The 22562-nt window shown below is 34.9% G+C and overlaps 1 protein-coding gene across 1 annotated transcript in view; it reads right to left on the bottom strand.

Moving 5' to 3' along the window:
• Positions 1-22562, bottom strand: part of MDGA2 (MAM domain containing glycosylphosphatidylinositol anchor 2) — an 826010-nt gene that overhangs the window by 453052 nt on the left and 350396 nt on the right. The window contains exon 2 of the mRNA XM_029239755.1: positions 21034-21173. Coding sequence (XP_029095588.1) covers positions 21034-21173 — 140 coding nt within the window. The remainder of the gene's footprint in view (positions 1-21033; positions 21174-22562) is intronic.

The following is a 22562-nucleotide window of genomic DNA, read 5'->3' on the forward strand; positions in this document are numbered from 1 at the left end:
ATTTGCAAAAATTGGCAATTTAAATATTTCTAGTAACAAATTACATGCAATCCATTTCATAGCTGTTTTCATCACACCAGGGTATTATCATTGAGTTAACCTATTAATGCCTTTTTATAAAAAACAGCCTATATAAAACAATATGCATATGAGGTAGCTTCCAGTGTTTGCTAATCAGTTAGCAAAACGCCATTAACTTAGCTTACTTCAAGGTAATTGGTTACTAAAAAAAAATGTAATTCCCCAGGTGCAGGAAGATGCATAGACCTACTTTCCACCTAACTAAGGCAGGGTTTTTTGCTCTAAGGAGCCTTAAGCAATCTTTGGAGGTAGCCCAGAAGACTACTGTGGCTAGAATCTGGGCCTCTTGACCCTCATTTTAAATCCCAATGAGCAGACGAACTTTGTTCTTATATGATTTATATACTGGATTTTGAGTGAGATTTTGGTTGGGAAAAAGAGTTCATTTCACAAAATCTTGAAAATCACTGAGGTAAGGGACTTTCTATTTTCTTCAAGAATAACTTTTAATGTAGAACCAATTTATAATAGTTACATAAAGCTATCTTCAAAAATCATATCAAATTATATTTATGTTATTAATGAAATTAAGATGACAATGAAATCTTTTAGTAAAACCATAAAATAATATTTGAGTAACAAGGTTTTTGGTGGTTCAATCCATCTTTCACTCAAGTATACTGAGGCAAGGAGAAGTCAGAGCAAATTAACAATGTTTGTGCTGCTTTTAAAAAGATAAAATAATCATAAGGTTTTTTAAATTGATAAAGTCAATATTATGAGAAAAAAGTAAAATGAGTCTGATCTGTCTTTCATAAAGTCATGACATTAATGGCCCAGTACATTCTGTCACTTTTTGCATGCAAATTTTGATTATCTGCTCGTGAAACTTGTCTTTATCATCTCCAGTTTCAAAGCAAAACCTGTCCTCCATTAAAAAAAGAGTACAGGGAGATCAGCTCCGTGCTTTGTGACCACCTAGAGGGGTGGGATAGGGAGGGTGGGAGGGAGACACAAGAGGGAGGAGATATGGGGATATATGTATATGTATAGCTGATTCACTTTGTTATACAGCAGAAGCTAACACACCACTGTAAAGCAATTATACTCCAATAAAGGTGTTAAAAAAAAAAAGAGTATTGCACATGGCATTTTCTAACATTTAGGGAAGGATTACTTACTTACTGTCCATAAGCATTTCAAAATTGGTTTCAATATTATAAAATTTCTAAACAGGCTCAAAAGGCTGTATGAATGTAAGCGATAATATAGTTAAGTTCGGTTGGTTTCTTCCTATACATCTATGCTAGACTCTGGCAAAATAGTAATAGTAATAGTGATGAGGGGGAGAAAGAGGAAGGTGGGAGAAGGAGCGGGAGGAGAGGGAGGAGAAGGAGGAGAAGGAGAATTATTTTTATTTATCTCTGATCTTGAGGAACTTTTAGTTTAGTGGTAAAGACATCCACATGAGGAATTTTAATGCAATATGTCTGATTATATAAATATATACACCAGCAACACAAAGAAAGGGAAATGAGCTCCAACTGAAGTTTCAGGAAAATTTTTCTAGAAGCCACATTTAAACTCAGGGCTTTAAAAAAAAAAAAAAGTTTTATTGAGATATTATTGAGGCATAATTCACATACCATACTATCCATTCATTTAAAGTTTACAATTCAACGATTAATATATTTGCATGGTTGTACAACCATCACCAAAATCAAATTTTAGATCATTTTGCTCCCCTCTAAAAGAAACTCAGTAGCTATTAGCTGTCATTCATCATCTCCCTCCACCACCTCTACTCTCACTCCCACAAGCCCTAAGCACCCACTTATCTACATGACGTCTCTATGGATTTGCCTATTCTGGACTTTCCTTGTAAATAGAACTATATACTATGTGACCTTTTGTGACTGACTTTTTTACTTAGTATAGTGTTTTCAAAGTTCATCCTGTTGTAGCATGTGCTATTATTTCATTTATTTTTATTGCTGAATAACGTTCCATTGTATGAATGTGCTATATTCTATTAATTCATTCATCAGTTAATGGATATTTGGGTTGTTTCCACTTTGAGTCTATTATAAGTAATGCTTTAAGAACATTTGTGTGTACAAGTTTTCCGTGAAATTTTTTCTTTTTTTATAAATTTATTTTTATTATTTATTTTTGGCTGCATTGGGTCTTTGTTGCTGCACGGGCTTTCTCTAGTCGCGGCGAGCGGGGGCTACTCTTTGTTGGGGTGCACAGGCTTCTCACTGCGGTGGCTTCTCTTGGTGAGGAACATGGGCTCTAGGTGCACAGGCTTCAGCAGTTGTGGCACATGGGCTTTAGTGGCATGTGGGATCCTCCCGGACAAGGGATCGAACCTGTGTCTACTGCACTGGCAGGCAGATTCTTAACCACTGCACCACCAGGAAAGTCCCTGTGAACTGGTTTTTATTTCTCAAGTATATACCTAAGAGTGAAATTGCTGGCTCATATGGTAATTCTATGTTTAATTTTTTGAAAAATTGCCAAACCATTTTCCAAGGTGGCTACGCCATTTTACATTCCCACCAGCAATGTAAGAGGGTTCCAATTTCTCCACATCCTCACCAACACTCATTATTATCCTTCTTTTTGTTTATAGCCAATTTAGTGGTTATGATGTGTTATATTGCTGAGGTTTTGATTTGCATTTCCTTAATGACTAAAGATTTGAGCATCTATTGCATGTACTTATTGGCCATTTGTATATCTTCTTTGGAGAAATGTCTATTCAGATTCTTTGCCCATCTTTTAATTGTTTTTTTCATCTTTTTATAATTTAGTCATAAGAGTTACTTATATACTCTGTATACAAGTTCCTTATCAGATATATTATTTGCAAATAGTTTCTCCCTTTCTGTGGGTTGTCACTTCACTTTCTTGGTCTTATTTGCAGCACATATGTTTCTAATTTTGATGTAGTCTAATTTATCCGTTTTATTGTTGTTGTTGCTATTGCTTGTGCTTTTGGTGTCGTATCTAAGAAAACATCTGAGCTTAGGCCTTGAATGAAGAGTAAGAAAGAACCAAATTAAGAGCGAGAAAAACAAATACCATGTGCTAACACATATATATGGAATCTAAAAAAAAAAAAAAAAAAATGGTTCTGAAGAACCTAGGGGCAGAACAGGAATAAAGATGCAGATGTAGACTGCATGGACTTGAGGACACAGGGAGGGGGAAGGGTAAGCTAATGATGTGAGAGAGTGGCATGAACATATATACACTACCAGATGTAAAATAGATAGCTAGTGGGAAGCAGCCACATAGCACAGGGAGATCAGCTCAGTGCTTTGTGACCACCTAGAGGGGTGGGATAGGGAGGGTGGGAGGGAGATGCAAGAGGGAGGAGATATGGGGATATATGTATATGTATAGCTGATTCACTCTGTTATACAGCAGAAACTAACACACCATTGTAAAGCAATTATACTCCAATAAAAATGTTTAAAATAAATAAATACATAAATAGCCTCATGTGACTAGTGGCACAGGGAAAAAAAAAAAAGAACAGTGGAAGCTCATTCTAGGCAAAGGTAATAGAACAAGCAATGGCATGGAAGCATGATGCAGTGTGAAATCCTCCTCTGTTTAGAACAGGGGAGATTCCCACAGAGCCATACCTAGTAACTTTGGCACACCACCATACCAGTTTTATAATGTACAATGTAGTTCTCAAAAGGGTATTAGTAACACTATTCTAGGTTAAGCTCAGTTAAAGGAGTGTATGTTCTAAAAGAAGGTCCACATAATGCAAACATTTAAAAAATATCTATATTCTTTTAACTAATTAAATGATTTGTATCCTTTCATTTGAAGGCCCTGAGGCAAAGTTCAGTTTACATATCCTAGTTATTATTCTGGATTCTAAACTATATCTAGGAGACTGTCAAGTATACCTTAAGATTTTTTTCAAATATTATAATTCTATGAAAAGGTGGTAGAAAAGAAAAAAAATTTTGTTCTTCCTCTAAACCCAATAGCGATTTATTTTTACTGCTCTTACAGATTTGATTAACTCCTCTGTGTCTTAACCTATGATTAGAGTCTAAGCTTCTTGATATTCCTGACCATGTCTAGCTTTTATTTATTGTATCTAACCAATATATATTTATCAGGTCTAGGTCACTGTGTATAGGGTAGAAGGTCCAACTGAAAGCTACGAGGGCTAGGAAAACTCTGAGTTATAACTTACACTGCAGACCTTCCCTTCAGGATCAGGCTGAAGCCACCCTCTAAGGGCCTTTGCCTGATATCACATCATCTTGTGGCATCCTTCTGTTCTGCCCTGCTTCCCCCACTCCTTTACCAGTCTCCCCTATGAACAATTCCTTAACAAATCACTTATACACCAATCCTCATCTCAGGAACTGCTTCCAGGAAACTTGATCTAAGATACTATGACAGAATATAAACAATGAAAAGGTATGCAGTGAGGATAAATAATTAACAAGATGGATTTATATTTTTCAAGGAAGCCAGACTTAAATAACTAATTGTACATTTAGACCATTATCACCTTGCTTTGACTAGCACTGCACTAGTAGGTGCTTCATAAATATGTGTTGGGTGAACAATTATGAATAATTAATTTAACCAACAAATATAGAACACATATACCCATTAACTAACTCCTATGCATTTGATTGGGCAATACTGACCAGAGGCAGATTTCAGAGAAGAAATCTATTTAATTGCAGATAATGGGCTTAATATTAATTAGTGGAAATTGAATATATCAACTAAGGAAAAGTATATGTCACTTGGACCTAATTTGCCAGAACTATGAAATGTGTCTGTGTAATTATTAGTAATAAAAATGACTAGAGAAAAATTATTTATAAATCCAATACCCTTTTTTTAAAAGAATATTTTCAGACATTTATCTATCTAGTTACCAAAATAAAAATGCAAGTTAATTCTCATGTATAATTTATTAAATATTACATAATCCATTTTATGATGGATATAAGAGGAAGTTATTATATTTAAGGTTAAAATTTTTATGAATGTTTTTACTAAGATTTAAAATAACATTTTTAAAACAGGACCTAAAGATATCTTTACTCCCATTTTTATTACAGTTTTATTCACAATAGCCAAGACATGGAAAAACCTAAGTGTCTTGTCAATGGATGAATAGATATAGAAGATGTGGCATATATGTGAAACGGAATATTATTCATCCATGAGAAAGAAGGAAAGCCTGCTATTTGCTATATCATGGATGGACCTTGAGGGCAACACACTAAGTGAGATAAGCCAGAAAGAAAAAGACAAAAACTGTATGATATCACTAATACGTGGAATCTAAAAAGCCTGAACTGATAGAAACAGAGAGAATGGCAGTTACCAGAAACTGGGGGTGGCAGAACTGGGGAGATGTTAAAGTGTACAAATATGGAACTAGATGATGAATAAGTTCTGGAGAAGTAATGCAAAGCTTAGTGATTATAGTCAACAATACTGTATTATATACTTCAAAGTTGCTAAGAGACTAAATCTTGAGTATTCTCACCACAAAAAAGAAATGAGAATTATGTGACATAATAAAGGTGCTAGCTAACACTATAAATGTAATCATATTGCAATATATAAACTGGTCAAATCAACATGCTATAGATCTTAAACTGACACAATGTTATATATCAATTATATCACAATTAAACAATTTTTCTAGGTATTTAGATATTTGGCTTATCTGCTTTAAAACGTTTTCCAGGCTAAAACTCTCACTGTCCAGCTCTGAGTTACAGGACTCTGTAGACTTAATTATTTGTCATCTATGTGCTAGAGCCAATCCAATGTTAATTTTTTTGTTTGTTTTGGCCTCAGCAGGCAGCATGTGGGATCTTAGTTCCCAGTCCAGGGATCAAACCCGTGCCGCTTGCATTGGAAGAAGCATGGAGTCTTAACCACTGGACCACCAGGTAAATCCCAATCCAATGTTACTTTTGATGTTTATCATAATGTTCTGGAAAATTTTAAACCTACACAAAAGTAAATAGAATTGCTTAATTAGCCCATATATACCCTTCACAAGCTTCAACAAACAATAATTTATCATTCATAGTTCCCCTATCCTTCTTCTCATCTTTTTAAAACAATCACTTATTTTAGTTTTCTTGAAGTATCTTAAGCAAATTACAGACATTGTGTCATATCTTCTGTAAATACTTCATATTATCTCTATCGAATAGTCCATTTAAAATACTTAACCATAATACTATTCATTACATCTTGTACTACGAACAAGAATTCCTTAATATAATATAAACCAGGCTGTGTTCAATAGTCCTCCATTGACCTTAAAGTCCTTTTAAATATTTTTTTTCAGTCAGAATCTGGAAAAATCTTATCCATTAGAATGATATGATACTTAGATATTTAAATCTATAACATTTTTCCCCACCCATATTATGTACTAGGTGATCTGTCCTATACATTTTCCTACAATCCATATTTAGGTGATTGCATCCTGGTGCTATTTAACATTGCTCTCTAACTCCATATTTTCGAGAAATTGCTAGTTAATTCTATAGGCTTCATTATATTTAGGCTCACTTTTAAATTTATTTGGGAACAGAGCAAGAACAATTCATGGGTAGCACTGTGTACTTCCTAGTGCTTATCATCAAGGGGCATAGCATACCTGGTTGTCCCACTGTCAGGTTAATACTGATCAGAGGGTCCAGGTGTTCTTACACTGATCCATCCACTTTAAATTTCCTCAACATATTTCACCTAATAATTTTAGCAGTCATTGATGATCCCTGCCTAGATCCATTAATTTGGGGGGGAGGTTGAAAAATGGTGATTGTTTAAATTCTGTATTTTTTCAGCATGTATTAGCTGAAGTTCATCTCTAAAGAAGACATTTTCTTTCTTACTTTTCTTACTTACTTACTTGTTTGCTTACTCTGAAATACAGCTGTATAGAAAAGCAAGGAATTTTCAAAAAAATGAGTATGTGTCAGAAAATTTTAAATGTGACCATTAAATTTTTGTTGGTTTACTTTTTAATGTTGTGGTTTTGGTTTTGGTTTTGGCTTTCTGGTATCATTATATACTCAGATTTTGATGTCTTTGACGTTAATACAGTCATTTTGAGATTCAAATTGTTTCTTCTTTGACCAGTGGAAACCCTTTCCAGTTGGCTTTTGTGTCCTTTGGAAATGACCCTAAGTCATCTTTGATCCTTTCTTTGTTTTATGGCTGGAATAAAAATCTAGGCTCACCTTGTGTATTTCCTGCCCCTGGACAGGAATCAGCCATCCTTCCAAGGAGACCTAGTCCCATTTGCTGCGAAATTTTACTTAGAGATCAAAATCCAGGTGCTATGCGTGCTCTTTGCTATACTGTCTCTAGAAATTTTCATTAGACTAAGCTAGGAAATACATATATTTTTGAAAAAGAAAATTACAAGTTCATATGGATTTTTCCAACTAAAATTAAAATTACAAAGTTTTCATTTAAATTGAGTGTATACTTACATCTTTTCTATTATTATATTCTTTAACCTATTGTATTAGTTTCCTATTGCTGCTATGATAAAATTACACAAGCTTAGAGGCTAAAAACCACATAAATTTATTATCTTAAGAGCTTTGGTGGAAAAAAGTTTAAAAATGGGTCCCAAACCTGCATCTTTTGGGGTTTCAAGGAGAGAAACTGGTTTGTTTGTTTATTGTTTTTTTTGTTTTGGTTTGTTTTTGCTTTTTCCAACTTCCTGCAACTGCCTACATCCTTTGGATTATTGCTACTTTCTTCCATCTTCAAAGCCAGCAGCATATCATCTTCTCTCTTTTACATGGAGCCCCAGGGTAATCTCTCAGCTCAAGATCCTTAACTTAATCACATCTGCAAAGTTCATGTGCCATATCATTCACAGCAGCGATTAGGATGAGGTCATCTTTAGGGGCCATTATTCGGCCTCAAAGCAACAACAACAGAAATAACAACAATAATGTCATAACTACAAAAAAAAAAACTATTAAAAGCAATTTAGTCTTTCTTTGCAGTTCTCCCTCCCTGCCCCCATTGAGGATATGTCCCACTAACATATAACCAAAAGACTATGGTTTAAAATCACTTGAGATCATTCTTCCTTGTATGCTGATTCTATCACCTTGATATTGACTTTAGTTAATTTGCCTTATCTTCAATTTTTAGGAATTTAAAAATAATTTATAATTTTTGGAACTATATAAAAATACATGGTTTCAACATCAAAAATATAGAATAAAATACATTCAAAGATATCTAGTTTAATCTCTGTCCCTTAATCCTTGCTCCTTTCACTCCCTAATGGTAACTGTTTTCATTAGTTTTCTTCTGCCATTATTTATTTCTAAAAATATCAAAATATTTGTATAGAGATAGAGATGATAGATAGGTAGACAGATGATAGATCTCAACCACAGAGATCATTCCTCTGTAGTGTATGAAGAGCTTCCTCATCTGTTTCACAGACACCTAGAGATCCACTGAATAAATGTACCATGCCTTTTTTAACAGTGTGAAATGTGAGGTAAAGATTTAAATGTATTTTCGTTTAGAAAGACAAGATTTTGTGCCAAAATGACCTATTAAATGATATATGTTTTTTCTAATGATTTGAAATACTGTCTTTATTTTACATTGTTCATATATATGGTTCTTTTCTAGGGCTTTATAAATTGTTTGTTGGTCTGTCTATTCATGCAACAATACCATGCTATTTTAATTATTTTTTATAATATGTTTTAAAATATGGTAGAGTAAATCCTCCTAAGTTAATCCACTCTTTTAAAAATGTTTAGGTATTTTTGATTTATTTGTTTCCATAAATTTTAGAATAAGCCTGCCTAATTTTAAAATAGTCTGTTGATTTTTTAAAAAATTTTTATTGGAGTATAGTTGTTTTATCAAAACAATGTTGTGTTAGTTTCAGATGTACAGCAAAGTGAATCAGTTATACGTATATCCACTTTTTTTTTCTTAAGATTCTTTTCCCATATAGGCCATTATAGAGTATTGAGTAGAGTTCCCCGTGCTATACAGCAGGTCCTTATTAGTTATCTATTTTATATACAGTAGAGTGCATATGTCAGTCCCAATCTCCCAATTTATCCCTCCCCCACCCCTTACCCCCTGGTAACCATAAGTTACATAACCATCTGTAACTCTATTTCTGTTCTGTAAAAAAGTTCATTTGTACCCTGTTTTTAGATTCCACATATAAGCAATATCATATATTTGTCTTTCAATGTCTGACTTACTTCACTCAATATGACAATCTCTAGGTCCATCCATGTTGCTGCAAATGGCATTATTTTGTTCTTTTTGTTCTTTTTTTTAATATCCCATTGTATATATGTACCACTTCTTCTTTATCCATCCCTCTGTTGATGGACATTTAGGTTGCTACGATGTCCTGGCTATTGTAAATAGTGCTGCAATGAACATTGGGGTGCATGTCTGTTTTTGAATTATGGTTTTCTCCAGGTATATACCCAGGAGTGGGATTGCTGGGTCATACAGTAGTTTTATTTCTAGCTTTATAAGGAACCTCCATACTGCTGATGTTTTTATTGAGATCATAATACAAGAGAATACGTTCTTCAGAGTGCATAAATAAAGTGCGAAATAAAGGGGCCATGAGAAACAAAGAAATGAGCTCTGTGATTCAAAGAAAAGCAGACATGGTGTCAAAGACAGCAGTAGTTTTAGGTAGCAGTACGTGCTCTGTGTAGTATTAGTAATACTGGCAGTAGTGATTTAGCACCTACCTTAGTGCCTAACGTTTGTCAGGCATTGTGCTCAAATTCCTTACATACTTTATGAAATTTAATCCTCATAAAAACCTTTTAAGGGACAAAGTCAAAAGTGGAACCTAAATCTCTTTCCCTAAAGCTTGTAGTGAACCACTATGGTCCACTATGTCTAAGGAAGTAGGTCTAAAACAATCTACTAGTATTACCCTATATTAACTATACTCTGAAAGAGAACTGCCTCCAAAGAATCAGTAAGTGTAATCAGTAGGGGGACCTCAGTGACAATAAAAGAATTGTCCCTGCCTGCTAGAGAACGGAAAGTCTGTGGAAATGAAAAACATACATGCAGTACCTCTTACAAGGTAAGTAAATATCTAGGACCCACATATGCCTGGGGTTACATATGAGCATCTTGGGGATTTTCTGGAATGCATCACTATATAAATCCATGAAATGAATGAATGTCAAACTCTAAAATGCATCAGAATCATCCAGAAGCCTTATTAAGACATATGTTGCTGTACCCCACCCCTAGAGTTTCTGATTCAGCAAGCCTGGATTGGGACCCAAGAATTTGTGTTTCTGATGATGTTGATCCTGTTGTTTCAGGGACCACAATTTAAATCAAATGGGCTATGCCTATAATTGGTAATAATAATAAAAGCCGATCAAAGTAGTGATCAAGTAAAATCATTTTCAGGTTACAGAATGTTGGTAGAGTAGGAGTATGAGGTCAGCAGTCTGGCAGCCACCATCTAGTCTCTATGGCTTAACAATGTGAGTAGCCTTGATTTAGTCACTTAACTTCTCCAGGCTCAGTCTGCACATGTATGAATTGCAGAAGAAAGGATAATATATATTCAAAGTTTCATCAGAGTATTGGAATTCTAATAAAAAATAATAAGGTTCACCTATCCTAAAGAAATTAGAAATATAGGAACTACAACTGTCCTCAGAGAGGGCAGTTATAATTAATTAAGCACAACAATTCAGAATAGAGAGAATGCAAAGTCAGCACCATAGTAACACATCTCTGGGACTTGACTATAATGTGATTGAATGTATTAATGGTAATATATCTAAAGAAAGAATGAGCCAATCAAAACAGAAATTGGTCTGCCTTGGGAACAGAAAAATAAGCTTTTAGGAGGACAAACTGGCAAGTAGTAACTATTTGGGAACTGTCCAAGAGAGAGAAAATCTTTACTATTGGACTCAAGCCTTAAGGTCTCCTATCTCATAATAGATTAGACAGCCTCCAGCTATCCCAATTAAAATTCCTTGCTAACCAACATAATTTTTGCTTGGCTTCTCAACTGGTTTGCCTGTTGAGAGAGTGATCCTGCTATACAAGAGCAATATTCAATTTGCCATTGCATATTAAAATTTTGGCATTTTGATCAAAATTTTGCTTTATCTGCAGCTTACCTACACTGATTTACAGGCGGAACAATTTGCTGTAATCTGCAATTGCATTTCTCATTATAAATGCCTAACCTGATTTCTGCATTGTTTGTATGTGTATCTGTCTTTATGAGTTTGGAAAGTGCCAACTCATCCCTAATCTGCTTTCACTATACTAACAAAACCAGGCTTATGAACCTGCAAAATGAGTATCAGAACCTGAAGTGGCCTTATTTACCAAGGTAAAAGTCCCTCTGTGGATGACTGCCTAGAAAGCCAGCCAGCATTCTCCAGGTGGTACCTCTCTCCACTGCTGTGAGGGATGGTTTTGGTCAGTTTGCTTATAAATCCATTTTTAAACCTTCCTCTACTCTGCTCTGTATCATTGAGCAGAGGCTAAACACTTGTATGTTATATCTATTTCCCAGACTCTCAATGGTTTCAAACAATGGATTGGTACTGGCATAAGACTGAATGACAGAAGAAAAGGAAAAGCCATGTATTTCTCCCTCTTCTCAGCCACTTCCATTCCCAGCAATTCATTTCCTTCATTAAATTTTCTCAGTTCTAAACTCAGAGGATTTTTTTTTTTAATTTAAGTACTGTTTTTAGTTTCAGGTGTACAGCATGGTGATTCATTGTTTTGTTTTTCAGATTATATTCCATTATAACAAGATATTGGGTATAATTCCCTATGCTTTACAGTAAATCTTTGTTGTTTTTCTAAACTTAAAGTTTCAAATAATCAGAATGGTTTCTGTTTTCCTTGTCCAACCCTAACTGATGACCATGTGACATAAGAGCTCACTAGTAACTGCCACCATCTGTTCAAGAAATATTAAGTATGTGCCCATGGATACACACACACACACACACACACCCCACATACAGACTCATAATAAGATTATATAAACCAATAAAAATTTTGGTTTGTATTTTTTTGGTAAATTATACTAAGCAGCCATGTTAAATAGTCACAAGCCAAGTGTGTGACTTATTGTGATTATCAAAGAGCAGAGGGAATCAAAATCTCAAGTAGACAAGTGGTTGTGAGGGCACCTGTAGAGTTAGATTATGCACACGTCTAATAAGAAAGTAAATGTAGTTTTCAATTTAATCTATGAACAAATCAAACCAATGGCAATATTCAGACTGATAAACATAATGTTACAGATGTCATCACAATATTGGAGTATTTACAAGTTTTGTTAACTAAAATATTGGCCAAGGGAGTGCACTGGTCTGCAAGCAGGGGTCCAAACATATGTGAGAAAAAGTACCTATGGATCATCCATCCTATATCATGCATCCAAATTCCCTGTGCTTATGAAGGAACGGGCTTTCTGTTTTGCACCATATGAACAACATTAAGGCTATACTCCCTCAAAGGCTTCCAGCAAAATTAGCTGGGGCCAGTTGACAATATGAAGTCAAACATGCCTTAGCATACACTTTTTCAAACTCTGTTCTACTTTCTGTTGATGTCAATTTTTTCCCTTTTCTGATGAAAGCCAGGCTTCCATCATTTCTAAATTATTTAGATAGACATAGGGTTAGGACTTTGTAGTTTGGTTTTAAGCAACAAATTCCAAGCAATGAATTACCAGGTTTTTGTCTGATACTTAAGAATATGTTTCCGTCACTGAGATCCCAAGGTTGCCCTGTTATATCTGTAATTAAAAATGTGTACCATTGTCAAAAGTGGCATGGAGGGTTTAAAGTTAGACTCTTCTCCGACCGCAGGGCTTTAATAGCTTCATATTATTGAGCCCCATTTCCCAAGTGTCTTTAAATCCTTGCTGGATAATAAAATAAGAAGACATATTAAGTCCTCTTGGAGACCACCAAGGGAGCAGTTAATGCATCCCTGCAGGCATTGAGGTATGTGGCTTCCATCAGTGCCTACACAGGTGAATCTAAGGTTTCCTTAAATGCTTAATTCTAAGAGGTAAATGACATAGGCACAGGCAAACACAATTTAGTACTTTTAAAAAGGAACCGAATTAATTAAAATATTCAACAGTTAACCCCAAGTGATAATGCCTGCCACATTTACTCCTTTAATAAATGAGATCCTCTATGTGAAAGCTTTTATGTTTATGGTCTCATATAGTTTGTCCTCCAAAGCAGGATACTTGTGGGGATTGAGAGACAACGACATCAACAAGTGTACCAGAACAATAGCTATAAACCAGGACTGTCCCAGGCAAATCATGACATATGTTCACTCTGTGATAGAAAATGGGAATGCAAGACCCAGTCCTTTGCTTTCTAGTTTACAGCTCAGCGAGAGAGACAGGAAATGGAAAAACAATACGATTATTCTATTTTATTATTTCTATCATCCTTATCATCGTTATTCAAGATTTTTGTCCTCCCTTGTATGATTTTATTTGATCCTTAAAGAACCTATATTTACTACTACTACTGTCATTTTGTACATGAGGAAAACAACTGAAAGGGAGGTTAAATATATTACCCACATTCACAGGGCTGAAAAAGTAGAGAAGGTGAAATGTGAAACTATGTAGTTTGTCTGCAGAGTCTAAATTCTCACTCACTCCCCAAAGCAGGACCCGACGATGTATTATGGTAAGAAATGGCCTGATATTCTGGGATCACATAGAAGGGACATTTAAGCAAGCCTCTTTGACCAAGCAAGACTCTATGAAAGAGGTGATAAATAAGCCACTGACTCAGCTGGCCAAGGGAAAGGAGTGCAGACAAGTGGAAGAGACAACAAATATAGTAAATCAGTAGGCAAAGCACTGTAAATTCCTTCAAGATTAATGATGCACAGCAGTCATTACATGTCTAATGTGCTCTTTAAAAGCAGCCCCAGAATAGGCCCAGCAAAGGTATAAACTATCTAATTTAAAAGAACAAATAATATGTTATGAGTTGAACTGTGTGCCCCCAAAGGTATGTTAAAGTCCTAATTCCCAGTACCTCAGAATGTGACCTTATTTGTAAATGGGGCTGTTGCAGCTGTAATTAGCTAAAATGAGGTCATACTGGAGTATGCGGGCCTATAACCCAATATGACTGGTGTCCTTACAGGAAGAAGAAAATGCCATGCAAAAGACACACACACACACACACACACACACACACACACACACAGGTGACGACAGAGGCACAGATTGGAATGATGTGGCTGAAAGCCAAGGAAAACCAGGGACTGATGGCTACCACCAAAAGCTGGGAAAAGGCAAGGAAGGATTCTATGCAGAATCTCAGAGGGAGTATTATGGCCCTGCTAACACCATGATTTCAGAATTCTAGACTTCCAAACTGTGAGAGAATAATTTCTGTTGTTTAAGCCACCTAGTCTATAGTACTTTATTACAGCAGCCCTAGAAAACCAATACAATGTACAACTATGCAATTCAGGCACTTGTACAATTTTGGAATTAGGGAACTCTTTAGGCTAATATGAGACATTAGCTGATGTAGAATTTATATATCTCATGAAATGTGTTTACATGTATTTTATATAACACACGTAATGCTTTTGTGTTATTTTAGAAAACTCTTTCCAAAATGATTGCTTACAGTCCATCTTCTTGATGGCACTGTGAAGAGTTATTCAAAATGGTAAATTGTTCTGATTATAAATGCAATGCAAAAGATCGCTTAGGGCTTCCCTGGTGGCGCAGTGGTTGAGAGTCTGCCTGCCGAGTCAGGGGACACCGGTTCGTGCCCTGGTCTGGGAAGATCCCACATGCCGCGGAGCGGCTGGGCCCGTGAGCCATGGCCACTGAGCCTGCGTGTCCAGAGCCTGTGCTCCGCAATGGGAGAGGCCCGCGTACTGAGAAAAAAAAAAAAAAAAAAACCTAAGGAAAAAAAACTATATTGTAGGATATCTACCACTTAAAAATCTCCTCATATGTCAAATAATACATATCTGAAAATATGTCAATGGGAGTATTCTTCTAATAATAAAAATATAAAACCAAATCATCAATGTCTATGTAGTTATTCAGAACTTCTACATTAAAAGATTGCAACTATTTACCGTAAAATGATCCATTTTAACTCTGTACAACTAATAGATTCTCAATTATATATTGATAGGCAATACTGATTTCCTTCTATCTTCTGGAAATGCCCTGATAATTTTAAAAAGCTTATTTCATGTCAACTGCTGTAATAAAATAATGGTTATGGTCTCATCACTCTTATATATTTTTCATTGAAATATGTAGATTTCAAAAGGAGACATCTAATTTCTAACTTTCATGTGATCTGTATATTCAATTATTTTGACTCTGTTTTGATATCCATTTTCTGATCACTCTGAAGATCCAATTTTGACCATGAGAGGCAAAGCTGTCAAAACCAAACAAATCCTCAGTCTGTATTTATATTGTAAATCTCCATCACATGACATTCCTTGCAAATGAACTTGCAAACTTTCAATGCTTAGATTTAATTCGAGTAGAAGACATATTTTTCAAGAGATGAGGAGAATAAATGAGGACAATATACTCCACACGCATGCTAATTTAATTAAATTTAATTAAACATCCTACCTTGGCTAGTTTCTTGTGGTTTAACTTTACAAGTCTTCAGGAAAAGTAGAAGTACAATAATTCTGAATCAGAATTAAGCAACATAAGGTCAGCAGCAAGGGAGCAGAAACTAGGATTGATTAGGTGTATAAACACACTCCTCATTAGGTTTGAGTCCAGGAGATATGTACTGTCATATGCTGGAGTTGCCTCAGGAAAGAAAATCTGAGACAAGAGATTACAAGTAGATAGTTTATTTTCAGAATTAATCCCAGGGAAGCCGAGTAGGGGGCTGTGTAAAGTGACATAGAGAAGGAGAAAAACCGATACAACAAAGTGTTATTATGCTAGTCACTGCTGAGAGTGACTGGGGCTCCATTCTACTGGGACCCTCTAAGGAGCCATGTAGAATACGTTACAGAATTGCCTGACCAAGGGGGCATGTATCGACTGGATCCTACTCCCTATTGACCAAAGAGCTGCTTTTCAAACAGCAATTAGTACTCCGCTGTAGAAAGTTTAGTTTTGTTCTAGAATCTAAAGTTTTGTGCTGTGACTCTATTCTTAGGACCTAATAAAAGATCCACACAGCATCTGTGTCCAACACCTTGCCTGAGTAGCAAGGCAGTTTGCACTAAAACCTAGACTTGCTGCAGAGCCCTCTCTTCCTCTGAGTCCTACTTGAAAATCATAGCCTTTAAAGTTGCCTGATAAAGTGACTTGTAGTATTTCCAAACGTAGTAATATGCAGCTCCTAAAGTTCAAAAAAGTTTACCATATGCTGGACCTCCTTCTTAGTGGTGGGCTTGTGAGGAGCAACAACTTTTTTATAACCTTAGATGGAATGTCCTAGCATGCCCCAGACCATCAGACTCCAAAAATCTTCTCCAATTTGACAGACTACTAATATTCTGGTACTGTATTTCTCATCCTCTGGCATGTGTCTGTCTTATATGGCATCCAAAGTACTTGCTACTTCCTGTTCAAAAGGTCAAAATGAAATGATATAATGAACATAATGGACTAGTATAATGTTATGTAGATTATGAAGATAATCAAATTCCTTGTGCACTATAATGTTACAGAGAGTGACAGAGTTCATCCTGACCCAGGGCAGAGCACTGCTTCTTCTTGAGAACTGAAAAGCATTCATTTATCAGATGACTAGCTATATACCAGCTAGTATCAGAGGTGTATCAATTTGTTCCAGTGCAGACAATACATCTGGCCCAGATTACAGCTAGCTCAAAATACATTAGCTAAAGCCAGGCATATGACCAAAACCAACTTCAATGGGAGAGTAAGAAATACTCTACCTACTCTACTGGGTTACCTGCAATTGTGTAGTGATGACAGTAATAGCTGAGAATTATTAACTGTATAGAATAAATTATTATGTTGTATCAATAATGGAATCACAAATATGGTGATGATTGACTAAGTATTTACTTTTTGCTAGGTACTCCACTAAATGATCAACATGTATTATCTCATTAAGTACACTGACTAACGTTGTTTTTGCAAGTATCTGGAACTGTATGATAAATGTTTCTTCTAAGCATCAGGACTGCCCATGGAATTAAACAAATGATAAACTCTGAAATAACTGCAAATGGATTCAGATCTCCTGAGGAACAAAAATGACCCTTTATATTCATGAGGATTTTTATTAAATTAAAAAAAAAACCTTTGGTTAATGCTGATATACTGGGAATAAAATGTATCAGTAGTTTTGGAGTAAAGTGTCGAACCAAAAGAGGCTTTCCATATTCTATATTAAAAGTAATGGTAACAAAACTATTTGAAGGTGTGACATCAATGATCAGAAAGGCTATAAGAGCTTTCTCCTAAACAGCTATGATGAGTACATTTCCTCTTGTAACCATGACCTTAATAAAGATGTACGTCACCAGGGGATGAGACTGTGTGTGTGTGTGGCGGGGGGGGGGGGGAACTGTGAAGTTACTCATTGATATAAAATTTGTGATTAATAAATTTTTGCATATTTCTCCTAAACCCTTTCCCATATTCTATCCAAAGATACATTGAAAAAATATTAGTCGTTTCAGTTGGAGAGTCTCTCACATGATGCAGAAAACAGGTCCAGTATGTCAAATATCCTATTGTTTAAATCATTTACAAGAGGATTATATTCATAATTCATTTGTTATTGGTGTGGTAATATTGAGGGAGAAAGAACAGAGGAAGGAGGGAAGAAGGGAGAGAAGGAATGAAAGAAGGAAGGAAGGAGAAAAGAAAAGAAGGAAAATTAAGAGAGTAGGTAGCAAAATCCTGAAATTATGGATATCCAGAAGTAATATTAGGTTGGTAGATTTACTGACAAACCCTTGTCTCCTTTCTTTCTTACCTTCCCACATACTTTTATAATAAGCCCTCCTTAAATGAGGTAGGCTGAACACAGTTCTAGTCCTTGCAAGCTAAAAAAAGCTAATTAACAGAGATGCAAAAGCTCTGCAGTGCATTACAACACAAAAATATTGAAATTTATTGAAATGCATTTAATTTAGACTATAGAAATGCTAAGAACCTTTTTTTAAAATTTACGTATTTCAAATATGTTCGACGTTGGAGTCTAAATATAAATTACTTAAAAATAATATAAAGCCAATATATATTTTATTATGTACCAATATAATGCTTACTATGTACCATGTATATATGTATATATGGGTATATACATAATATATGTACATATATATTTACACATACATTTAACTTTTGAAAGGAGTCTATGATATAGATAAGATGGTTAGCATCATCACTATTATATAGATAAGAAAACTGAGGCACAGAGAACAGAGAGGTTAAGGAACTTTCCCAAGGTCACACTAGTAGTCCTGATGGATCCTGGATTATATCCAGGCAGTCCCGGTACCATGCTCTTAACGACTGCTATGTACTGACCTTCTTCACTTATTTTATTTTAAAGAAAATTTTAAAGAATCTAGAAAAAAATGCTGCCTTAGAACATTTGTAGAAATGGAAATTTTTATGACTCTCGTTGCCACAGGAATAGGCAACAGATTAAGAAATCTTCTGAAGAGTGAATGAGGAACTTCTCTCTTTCACTGCATTATCATATTTAGATTAGACATAGGAGCAAGAAAGTCATTCCAGCTTCATGGTATCAGCCAAGAAAAATTATCCTCAGGACCAGATGCCAACAGCATGCCCTTTAGTATTTGGACAGGATGCAAAGGCCCAGCTGTTCTGTCAGCCTTCCTTATACAGTTTGTTGACAAAGAAGAGGCCCAGTTAATTTTCCAAATATGCAATATAAACTGAAACTGATTCACCTGCAAACACCTGAATTACTTCTAGGAATGAAGAAATAATAATACTTAAATAATAAATTTTTCATAGGCTCATAACACACTGAAACGTTTCCAAAAATGGAATTTCTCAGGAAAAATAAATAAGGCAATAACCTACTCCTGTTTTTCAGAACTACTTTTGGACTGGCCAGAGCTCAAAGATTGCATCCAGATTGCTGAATCACGAAAGGGAAGATGTATGGAGAAAATAAGAAACGTCTAATATTAAGGGAATGTAAGGATGAAGATAGAGGGAGAGGAACAGCTGGGATGACTTAAAAACAAAGATAAGTTGAATTTTTAAGTAAAATTTGAAGTTCAGAAGCTGCAGAACTTGGTACATTCATTGTGGGAATAATGGAAACATCAATGAGTCTTCTCTTGTGGCCTCTTTTAGGCTTACTCGGACCTTCCTACTTTGATCCCAACTTTTTTACTCTGGAATTTTTATTCTATGTATATAAATTAAGAAAATCAAATTATAACAACACTAAACTTTCTTTGGGATAATATTCTTGAGTTAGTGTTATCATTTTTTAATTTTAGTAAAATTATTTTCATTGGACTATACTGTTTTCTGCATAAATCTGAAAATAAAAATGCTTTACATATCAGCTTCATCTACATCACATTTTAACAATTATTGCTTCTGTGCTTATATATTTAGTTTTGCAATCATTTTTCTACTAAGTCTAATTATATTGGGTCAAATTTTCTGCAACTCAATTTTATTGAGACAATTTTATTCTTTAATAAATTTTCAGTTCTTAGCAAGTGTCATAATTTGCAATTTTAGCCACTATGGATTTTAATATTTTTCAATATTTTAAAATAATTTTTCCTAGATTACTTTTACTGTTTTCCATTTTATCAGCAGCATAAGTTTTATAAAACATATTTCACCATTTCAGTTTATTTATGGTCTTATCAATCTACTGCTTCGTTCTGTGAAGTTCATATGCTTATTTTTATTTGTTCTTCACGGTCAAAATTGTACAGTCAAAACATCCTTGAGGATTAAAGAGTTAAGGATGACAGGACCAAAAGACAAGATAGAAATGATGGGAGACTTTATAATCTCCACATTGTTCTTTACTTTCCCGTATATAGTCGTGTTAGCTGGATTTTTTTTTTTCTGTAATACAAATACTTAAAATATGTAACTTTGTCTACCAAATGAGACTTCTTTTCCATCACAGTGTTTGTGTTTAATACCAATCCATATTTTGAACCAGTCAGGTTAAATATATGACAATAAGAATTGGCAATTAATGAATAAAAACATCCTGAATATTCTGTATCTGAATTAAATTTTTACATCATAGATACATAGCCTAACTATACTATCTTATATCTAACCCCTTTTTTCACTCCTACAAGCTTTTTCTTTGCTCATTGTTTGTAGTTTTAGTGACCTTTGAAAGTCTCAATTTCTGTTCCTGCTACTAAATTAGCTATGAAAGCTGTAGCTGCTGACTCTTGAGAACCTGAATTCATACAGCACCCACAAACATTTGTTTTTCGAGGTTTTCTATGGATATAATGACTAGGAGTAAGGGAAGTACATATGACCTCGTTCATCACATTCTTAGAACAAATGCTTCCTCCACTGCAATTATGTCATCGTGAAATCATGTTCCACATTCTAAAATAAACTCTTTGCCATATGAATTGTTATCTGACTGAGATATTTTTGTAGTTGTCTTTTTTAACAGCCTCCTTAGAAATGTCTTTTAAATTTCTCACAATACCAAAACAAAAATTTCTTTTTTTTGTCTTATCCACATGAATACTTCAAGCTTGAATGTTCAGCAGTCACTACTCTTATCCTGCATTGCACACATACTTGAATTTCACACACACACATACACACACAAACACATTTTTAGCTAAATCACCTAAAATGTACACTTTTTGACTTCCAAGAAAAGTGAAAGAGAGTTTTCCACAATATCACAGTTCGGGACTCACCTGTGGACGTGGATGTCCTGTGACCAGACAGGTCAATTCCAGGGTTTCTCCTTCCCGTATAGTGTAGACCCTTTCCGAGTAGCGCTCCTCCTCAATGTTACAGGCCAAGCCTGAATGCACAATACGAACCGTGGGGGGAGCTGTCGAATCAGGAAGAAGAGAGACAAGATACATAAAAAGATAAGCAAACTGTCTTCCCCTGATCATCATGGTTGTTATGGCAATTCTTATTAGACTTTACCACTGTCAGATCCATCAGTCTTAACACTTTGAACATCCCCAAGGGATTAAAGATTTTGCCCGACAGAAAAGCTCAAGTTTACCTTGCAGTCACCAACACAGTCTGAAAATGGCAAAGGGGAATAGGGTAATGGGGAAAAATTGGTGATTCAGGAAATCACCATCATTACAAGACCAATGATAAAACTTGATTGTTAAAATGTGATTGTTCCCTTCCTCTCTGAAATCTAAAATTTAATATAGTAAGGGATGTTGTCCAAAAACTAGGTAGTGCAAAAGAAAGACCATCAGAAAGGAAAAAGGAATGTGAATTAAAGACATTGCCATTTTTCTATTAATTTTATAAGTCATGTGGTGTAACTAGGGAGCTAAAGAATAGGAAGATTTGGTTATCTGGAATTGAACACCAACTTAGTTTTCAATATTTATAGACTCCTGTATTAATATGAGCAAAAGATAATCACTGAATTAAGCCACTGATGAATGCCATAAATCACTGATGTCTAAGTATAAAATTCTGATTCAAGATAGACTTCTCATGAAACTGTCCAAATTCCATAATATAATCTTCTCCGACTTCAGTGTCACAGGGGCCTATAAAACTTGACTAGCATTCATTGACTTACATATCATTGGAAACCCACTGTATGCAAAAATTCTTTTGGTAATGAGAAATACTTAGATAATAAGATATGCTTCTTGTCATCAAGGAGATTACTGTGACTAGTTTCAAATTGGAGATCCTCCCCATTTGTGAATTCAGAATTTTTGTTTGTAATACATTTGGAGTGGAGGCAAAAAGTTTGTCTTAAGTAAAGGCAAGAGGAAAATCTATATCTACACGTAAGAACAATGACCTCAAGAATTTCCTGATAGCAATCTCAGCCTGAACAGCAGTATTATCAGCAGAGGCTATAGTTGCTTAAAAATTAATATGGGCATATTTGGAATTTTTTATTTAACATTTAAAAGACTATGAATCCTATAAAATTTGCAGATAAATTTGGTGATTTTATGGAGGAAATAAAATGATTATAAGTCCAAGTTACAGGAAACTTTCTTTTGGGAAAATCTGTGTTGTGAAAGTAAAAAAACAATAGTTTCCAATATCTAATACTTTGTTTTACATAACAAAAATGTATAGAACACTCAGAGAGTTTAAGAACTGAAAAGGGCATATTTTGTTATTGTTCTTAATTTCAAACTGAAAGAAAGAAAAGCCTACTTTCGGATAATAAAACAACCAGTTATTTCCATTTTTTTTTCTGGATGTCCAAGCAGAGTACTGT

The sequence above is a fragment of the Monodon monoceros genome, unplaced genomic scaffold (assembly GCF_005190385.1).
Source record: "Monodon monoceros isolate NGI ecotype Baffin Bay Population unplaced genomic scaffold, NGI_Narwhal_1 Super_Scaffold_21, whole genome shotgun sequence".
NCBI lineage: Eukaryota > Metazoa > Chordata > Mammalia > Artiodactyla > Monodontidae > Monodon > Monodon monoceros.